The 8,730-nt window shown below is 47.4% G+C and overlaps 1 protein-coding gene across 1 annotated transcript in view; it reads left to right on the top strand.

The window, feature by feature from the left end:
* Positions 1–5,889, top strand: part of MREG (melanoregulin) — a gene marked incomplete at its 5' end in the record, with an annotated part of 15,962 nt that extends 10,073 nt beyond the window's left edge. Inside the window, 3 exons of the mRNA XM_010139042.1 lie at positions 3,417–3,507; positions 5,227–5,390; positions 5,755–5,889. Of these exons, the coding sequence (XP_010137344.1) occupies positions 3,417–3,507; positions 5,227–5,390; positions 5,755–5,889 (390 nt within the window). The remainder of the gene's footprint in view (positions 1–3,416; positions 3,508–5,226; positions 5,391–5,754) is intronic.
* Between the last annotated feature and the right edge of the window lie 2,841 nt (positions 5,890–8,730).

The raw sequence follows: 8,730 nt of genomic DNA, 5'->3' as shown, positions 1-8,730 counted from the left end.
GAACTTTCCCAGTACTATGTGCAAGAATCTTCCTCACTCCTTTAGAAGTTACTTCTATCTTTGCAAGGGGCAGGACAGGGAACAGAGGTGCACAAGGAATGCAAAAACAAGCTAAGTTTTGGGAGAGAGCTGCTTGTCCCATGCCTGCGTACAGGCTTGGACACCTGGCTGGAAGGGGCACTGGCAGGGAGCCAGCCTTGGATATGGCACAGAGAGCAGCTTCCTCTGGCCTTGCTCTGCCCAGGGCTCCCCAAGGACCCGCGTGCCCTGTCCTGCATCTCACCAGTGCCCTGGTATGCCACAGCTGTTCCTGTCCCAGCTGTGGTGAGGGCTGAGGGAACACGGGGTTTGGCACAGAGCCCCAGCCGTCTGCCCTGGGGGTGCCCAGCAGTGGGTGTTGAGCAGCCTCAGCCTCGTGATACTGCCTGGCCCCGACCAAACACTCCCTCCGCAAGTCACATCTTGGTGACTCATGGGATCCGTGTGGGGAACACCCTCCCCAAAGTATCTGATGTTGCCCAGTCCTACGTGGAGACGTAGGCAGGACAAGCTTTGCTCTTCCTCTGCTGTGCAGCTAAAGGGATATGCTTTTTAGAAGAATTTTGGGATGCAAAGGTGTTCTTAACTTTATTTCCTCATTAAAAAAACACAGAGGACAGCACCCTGCTCACAGCATTTAGGGTGTCTCTGCTACAAGGAATCACCTGCGAAAACTTAGTCATTCTCAGGCTGAGGGAGAACAGGGCATGATGAGTCCCTTCAAGAGCTCAGCCTGTAGCTGCCTAACCTCACTCTGACAATCTGTGCTGTCTCTAGTTGCTTTTCACCTCAGCTTTCTCTGCAGAAATACAAACACATCCAGCTCCACGCACAGGCAAAAGAAATCCCACCAAAACAAGAGGTACCACCGCCAAGCACCACTGTTAAGCATCGTTTCCTGTACCAAAGCTGCTCCTTTGCATATTCCCCAAATTCTTCATCAACAGAACACTGTAAGAGGTCCCCTGGGACTAAATATGCACCATTTTCACTTCCATAATGCAAGTCAGTAACTACCATGTACAAGAAAGCTGTAACCTAGATTCTCTTAAAACAAAAATAGACAAGAGAAAACCATGCTGCTGTTAATCCAGAGAAAATCAGGAGCAGCTTCTCTGTATGCTAAGCACAGCTCACCGTTTAGCTTAGAGAGGAGTCTGGCTAAGTCCCCGCAGCCCTGAAGGTGCTGATGGTGCTTGCAAGCCCCATTTCGGGGAGAGGAGCATCTTTCCCACCCCCCAGCTCACTAATTCAGCAGTGTGAAGCATGCTTGGAGTCACACTGGCTGTATTCATCGATCATTCATGAATGGTTATCCCCGTGGGAGGACAGACACACCCCCACCAGCATGCCCAGGGTGGTTTGCTCTCCTTTCTACTTATGCCATGGGGTCATGAGCGGGCTGAGATGTTTCTAAGGGATCCGTGCCAGCGGGGACAAAGGCATCATGCAGCTTTGTAGTCTCTTTTAAAAAACTTTCAAGTTTGCAATAAACTACCCGCAAAGCTTTAATGCAATAAAACTCCTCTGTTCTTTTTCACTGAGAGGAGCTCAGTTCCTAGCTATAAGCTGGTATCACGAGTGAAGAGTCTTGTTCCTGCCTCCTTTCTCTCCTGAAGGGCTGAAGAGGTTTTTTGATGCCCTGTGCTAGCAGCCAGCTGCCCTCCCATGCAAAGAGTAAAGCTGATTTTGAGAACCACTGCAGTCCAGTGTCTCTGATTGGTGAAGCTAGGAGCAATACAAAGCTAAAAACAACAAGGGTTTTGCTCTCCAGGAGGACAAGCGGGGCAGAGCGAGAGGCTGCAGGCAGAGCCACGTTTCCCCTGCTCTCCTGACCTGAATTCACCAATGTCATAACCCACCAGCTGCTTCTTCCAGAGCGTAATCACCAAGGGTTTCCTGCAGCCATTGCTGAACAGCAAGAATTGTTCAATTCTTGCTCATTGTTTAATTCTCTGCAGTCGTGGTGTGTCACCTGCTTTCAGGTAGAAAACCACTAAGATATCTCCACCTCTTTATCTAAACAAGTCAACTCTTTAAGGCACCAGAAAGGTATCAGAAAAACAGTAGGATTTCTAACACGCAGCTGACTGTCATGGGTATGCTGTAACCCTTTGAACTCAGCGTGTCACATAGGAAAATCCCAAGGAGACGACACAGAATAGCACCTGTTTATTCGACAAGAGTCCATCTATGTAATCTGTTGCTGAGAAATGAGATTAATTAGGGTTGTTAGCAGAGGGAAATTATCTGAGTGACATTAAACTCAGCTAGGAAATGTGCTTCCGGTTCTCTTGCAGAATGCACGTGTTGCCACAGGAATGCATACTTGTACAGATGAGTTTAATTGTGCTGGTATAACTTTAATAAATAACCTCAGAACCTTCCCTCATAGACAGTGTCCCTCTATGCAGGTAAAAAGCTTGAGGTCAAGTGCGAGGATTTAAGCTGCGTAAAGTGAGGCATTAACTGCAGCAACTCGCAGCCACTAACAGTTTCTGTGTCAAATGACAGTTCAGTCCCCAACCATCCGCATGCATCCCTCTTCTCTGCTATTTGAAATAGGGGACCCCAGCCTTTTACAAAAAAGGTCTGTTTTTCTTGTTTTCCAGTGCTTCTGAAAACCTGCCTGCTCCAATTAAATGCCAGAGAGGGGGGTGAGCAGTTTGCAGAAGCCACTGTATGTGTGACCACACTGAAAGCAGTAACTTTCTTTCAAACTTTTAGTTTCCCATGAGCTATCACCAGCAGTAACAAAACACTCCATGCCAGTTTAACCGCAAGGATATGAAAATAAGGTGTGGCAATAGTTTGCAGAAGGTAATTATTAATATGTGATTGTGCTTTCCCAAGCTGTTAAAGGCCCAACAAGGTATTTTCGCAACCTCAGGTGAAGTTGATACTTGCAGGGGTGTCAAGGTTTGGAGTAAAGGACTAAAGAGACTTAATAATGATGAGCTACATTTGGAATTTCATGTTGTTCTGCAGCCTAGAACAACATTATAATTTACAGCACAGAGCTGGAATTATATTCTTTCTGTCTGACTGAGGGGACCACTTTGGTCATCAGCAATGCCTAAACTGGATTCTGTAATCCCATTTCAAGGTATCTGGAAGCTTGTTTTATACATGCAGAGAAGGTACAGAGGTGCTGTTCCAAATGTCAAGCTAAACTATTTTGTGCTGGTCAGTGTAATTTCTTCCAGGGATGGCAACCTGACCTTCATGCTGCTCCCTCATGCTCCTCCCTGATGTTGCCAACATCAACAGTCCAGCTCTGGCTCCATTTCTAAAAGCTGAAATTCCTAAAAAAAGCAGCAGAGACCTTCCCACAAAGGTGCAAATGGCTGAGTGTCTCTTATCCTCTTGCTTTGCAGGAATGGCAAAAGCTCAACTATGATATTTATACCTTACGACAGACCCGAAAAGAAGTGAGGAGCAGGTGGAAACACATTCTGGAGGATTTAGGTAAGCCAGAGTACAAAAGGATATCATTTGTGTGGTTCTGAATGAGAGGTCCCACCGTGCTTGAGGATGGGGGCAGCTCCACAAAATCAGGCTGGTAGTGGAGAGCAGGAGGAAGATAAAACAAGGTTACCGAGCAGTGCCAGCAGGTAGCTCCCCAGGCACTTGAGAACCGGCAGGACGCTCCGCAGAGCTCAGGCATGGCTGGGAGGCAGCAGGCATGTCATAAGCAGGACCCATGATCAGCAGGAGAGCTTTTCAAGCCCGTGCATGCACTCATCCATTCCCAGCTTCCTTGTGCAAACTTAGCAGGGACACTTGGGAGTTCACCCTGGGTTTTTCTAAGCAAGATAAGCAGGGAGAAATGAATATTCCTTTCAGATTTGAACACTGATACATCTAGTTTGCTTCCTTAGCCCATTCCAGCCCATCAGAGCACACCCATCCACTTCGTTTGCTCCTGAGAGAATTTGAAATACTCTTTCACCAAATGAAATAGCTCAACCCTCCCACTCCTGCTATTTCCTAGCCTGCAAACGCTGAACTGCCTCCACCAATCCTGCGTGCTCAGCTGCTGCTCCTTGAGAGAAGGTGGTGGTGGGTGTGATCTGCTTTTCCCCATTACATTGCACACAGCATGTGATACTCGGCCCAAGGAGATGTGTCATACTGGCACATCAGCTTGGTGACTTGCATCATGCTGTGGAGGTGGTTGGCAGCTAAGGAGAGGAGGATGTGCGAGACGAGCGCGCTTGTCGGGCTGTTCAAGGATATTATCACTGGGAGCAAAAGAGATGGATATCTCAGCTACTCCTGCCCTACCTGCTGTTCTGGCATCTGGAGGGGAGGAACATTACAAATTCATAACTAGGTATCGCTATTCATGTTCATCCAGGTGCTTGCACACCTGTACAGACCAGACATGGGAGGGATCACCTGACATCCTTCCATCTGTTACTGCACGTTGACAAAGGCTTTCCCACATCTTCCCCATGTCCACAATAGCTCCTGGGCTGTTTTGCAAAGGGTGGGGAAGCTCAAGGCCAGGGATCATTTGGCCTGAGCAAAGCTAGATGTGCAACCAGATGTGAAACCTGCTATTTAGACCTGTGCTTTAAAGGTCATAAGACCACCCCATTTTCCCCTGTGTTTTCAGATGAAACATGTCACCAGCAGCTCCCTGGAGCTGAATGAAGAGTTAATGGTAGCCACTATATGTAAAGGTCCCTACTTTCATTCTCTTCCCCTTTTCCTTCCCTGGATACCCCTCCATAAGAGATGCTAAATTCTACAGGAACAATTACCCGTGAACCCATTTCTGCCACAGGTTTTTTTTATCACTGTCACCTCTCAACAACACATAGGCGTAGTCACTGGGCTGCTCAGGGAGCCTCACCATCCCTGAAAGCTTTGGCAGCATCAGGAACATACAAGAGCTGAATCAACACTCTGAGTGCTGATATTCCTACACCTGCTCTGGAAGACTAGGAACAATCTTGCTCTGAATAGATTTATGGGTTTTTTTCCCCTACTCACAAGCTCATACCTGCTCCAAGTGCAGACACAGAGCATGCCTCAAGGAAACACTAGTTTGTCTTAGCAAGTAGGGAACACAGCAGCCCAAGGTGAAGGGGAAATAAGGAACTTTACAAGAGCCTGGAGGACTCAGAGATGACTCTGCCCACATGTTTGACTTGTTTTTTTAACACATCTCTTTCCCAGGTTTCCAGAAGGAAGCTGACTCCCTCTTGTCGGTGACCAAACTCAGCATCATTAGTGACTCCCAGAACATGGGCAAAGCCCGGGACATCCTGTTAAAGCTGTCTGAAGAGACAAACATCTTCCCAACCAGCTGGGAGCTTTCCGAACGCTACCTCTTTGTGGTGGTAAGTAGCTCCAAGTGTGCCTTCCTCCCCACTGTGCTCATCTGCAAGCGAGTTGACATGAAGGGGAGCAGATAGGTGAATGCTCAAGTACATGGTGGCATCTGGGTCGTCCACATCAATTGTTGCACTTGTAGCTTGAGTCTTCAGCTTCCTTAGAACTGGCAGTGCTGTAGCACCATAAATTTGCCCCCCTCAAGTTTCTTTAAGCCTGTGTAACCAGGTGCTCTTGCAGCCTGTTAAAGAAGTGGGAAATTATTAGACCTAACACCTGGCTTAACCTGAGAGCAGCTGTGGAGGGAGGGCCCTGACCTGGGAGCTGCCCAAAGCAGCCCATAGTGACTGTAAAACCCCATTGCTTTGGCAGGATCGGCTCATAGCTCTGGATGCTGCAGATGAGTTCTTCAAGATGGCCAGTGTGGTGTATCCGAAGAAACCCAGTGGGGAAAGAGCAGACGACAGCCAGAAGGCCCCGCAGTGTATCTCTGTTGTGTCACCCTGAGGAATGTGCCTGGCTGGTGTGAGATGGACAGTGGGTTTCCTTCTCTGGGACCAGGCTCCTCTGCTGAGGGGTTAGCACAAGTAGTGCTGCTCCTTGTTTTCCTGCAGAGAAGAAGTGGACCAGCTGGAGCAGAGCAAGGAGGTCAGCGAGCTGTGTACTCCACCAGGAGGGCATGGGAAGGCAGATGCTGCCCCAAGGTGCTCCTGAGCAGAAGGGAGCAAGAACTGCCATAGCGTAGCCCCAGTGGGAGACTGCTAGCTGAATATGCATGCAGTAGGCACACGGGAACCCGTTGTGCAAGGTATTGCTACCAGTAGCTGTAAAAGTTGAGATGCCTCTAGTTAACAGCGCTGCAAGGAGATCTGCATTTTCACCTTCTACTGGTACCTGCCTGTGTCCCCTCCCTCGACACTGCTAGTCAGGAGGAGCAGCAAGGGGGGAAGAATACCTCAGTTGTCTACAGTTCTGTGATGTTTCTCTGTGCACTGGTCCCCTTCGTCATACCCAGCCCATGGCAGCCCCACTGGGCAGGTCCCAGAGAATTCAGCTAAGGGGCAAGAGCAGCATGGATCCAGAAGAGAAGTAATCACCACGCAGCAAAGCCTTGGAGCAGCGTTGCAGCTGGGTTCTCTACCTCCAGCTATTAGTGATTTGGAGGCATTTGTGTCAGGAGTGCTCAGCTTGACATCTTGAAAGAAGGTAGATTTTAGGAAGGTGCCAAGGCTAGAGCTACTCTAATCTGGCTCCTGTAATATCCTCAGATTAGTTGCCCAACATCTTAATTTCTGAAAGTTTTGATGTTAATTGCATTAAAAACCCATCCCACTGTAAAGCTGCATGTACCGTCAATATGTAGCGTCCTTGCTGTTAATGAGGATTTTCGATGAACGTCCTTTATATCCTGGGTTTTTGTCTGATAATGAGCAATAATTTTAAAACACTGGATTTAGTTATTTAAAAAGAAGTGGAAGTTCCTCATTGTTTAACACGTGCTGCTAATTGGCCAGCTGAAAATGCTGGTTATACAGGACCTCCTAAAATAGCAAATCAGAGCTTTTATTTGTTTATACCTACAGTGTTTGAAAGAGATATATATATATATATTTACGAATTGTTTCTATTTGCCAGTCTTCCTGGGAAGCATTTTTGTCAGCTCAGGACATGAGTGAAAACCGAGTTTAATAAACAAAACGCATTACAAAACTAACGTTTCTTACTCTCTCTGTAACCCTATTCAGGCAACAACACTTACCATGTCTGCTGATAGCAAAAGGGTTGGGGTATTTGTAGAGCATACGCCTACACACTTAAAATCTCCACTTAAAATTGCAAGCGTAGGGACTCCACTTGCAAGAGTAGGGACAATTGCCAGCGTAGCACCGGTGTCTTTATAGATGATGCCCTAAGACTTGCACAGCCGAAAGCTTGTCTGGTTGTTCTATCGCTCGCTCTAATGAAAAGTACCGCCTGCCCCCACAAGCTTTATCTTTAAGGAGGACAGTCATTTTTCAAAGCGGTGATAAATTCAGGTGAGTGTTTTGTTTTACTTGGATTAGGAAAGAAGGCTTGCGGGCACCCTTGAGATGAGAGGATCCCAGCAGCATTAAAAGAAAGAGATGTAGGCAATCGAGCTGGCAAACAGCCGAAGAGGTAGAGCCACATCAAAGCAAAGACAAGAGAGCAAAAATGGAGGCAAACAGGGACAGCCCAGCCACTTCCCAAGAAGAAGAAAGAGTATTTGGCAGGTGGTGAAGATTCTGTGCAGTGGGTGCAGTGCTGGTGCCAAAATTCATCGTGATGGAGTGGCAGAGTACATCAGCAGGGTAACACCAGCAGGGTGAAATGTTTGTCTATGCCTGACTAACCCTCATTAAACACCATCATTGAGGATAACTCTCCAGCAGATCAGACAGAAGAGACCTTTATGAAACCAAAAGTTTATCCTTTCAAGAGTAGCAGCTTTCTATCTGTGAAGCTGCTGGGGTTCTTTCCTTTGGCTTGAATTGGGTTTGAGTCAGACTTGGGAGACACAAACACCAGGGCAAGTCCAGACACGCGGAATTCAGAAACAAAACTTCTGCCAGCTGCCTATCTATTTCTCTTTTGCATCAAATCTCAGAAATAACAAGTATGGATTCTGAAAAGTTCTCCAGAAGCGATGAGAGGACCTCTTGTAGTTGCCTGAAGGAGGAAAAAGCCCAAACCATTTCTCATGGCCAAGGGATCACAGGGAAAATTCAGGTTAGAGAGGACCTCAGGTGGTCATCTCAGCCAACCTCCTCCTTGCTTGAAATAATCTCCCCCCTTTGAAAATGGCATGAGCAATTTTAATGAAAAACGTCATTGGCACACACCATGTTTCACATGGCCAAAGAAGTCGTAGTTGGTTCAAAGGAAATACATTAAAATTTTTTTCTTTTTTTAATTAAAAAAGCAAAATAGAAGATTTGTGAAAAGCATCTGGAAGGCAGTTTTGGAAAGAATTAATTCTGCTGCTAAATACCCTTTGGTACCTCTAACTCAGGTGACCAGGTTTAGCTTTGAGCATGCATTTCCATTCTGCCTTAGGTGAAGGAGCCAGGTAGAGAAGTGATGGGAGCCCTGGGCTGTGCAGGGTGCTTCACCCTGCCTGGGACGTGCCCGGCAGCACGATCTGGTTAGGAGGGAGCCAGCAGTTTCCAGGGAGCCGTTTGAGGATGGAGGGGGAGAGAGGAAAGGAACGGTGTTATCTTGGTGATAGGGAGCTGGCCTAGAATTTGGAAACTCAGTTTCCATTCCCAGACCTGCCCTGTCCCTGTCTGTCCTCCAGGTCATCCAAGTGCAGGATGGGGAGGTCATTCC

Source organism: Buceros rhinoceros, unplaced genomic scaffold (assembly GCF_000710305.1).
Source record: "Buceros rhinoceros silvestris isolate BGI_N320 unplaced genomic scaffold, ASM71030v1 scaffold19626, whole genome shotgun sequence".
Classification (NCBI taxonomy): domain Eukaryota; kingdom Metazoa; phylum Chordata; class Aves; order Bucerotiformes; family Bucerotidae; genus Buceros; species Buceros rhinoceros.
The sequence above is the reverse complement of the archived record's forward strand: the minus strand, read 5'-3'. Positions and strand labels throughout refer to the sequence as shown.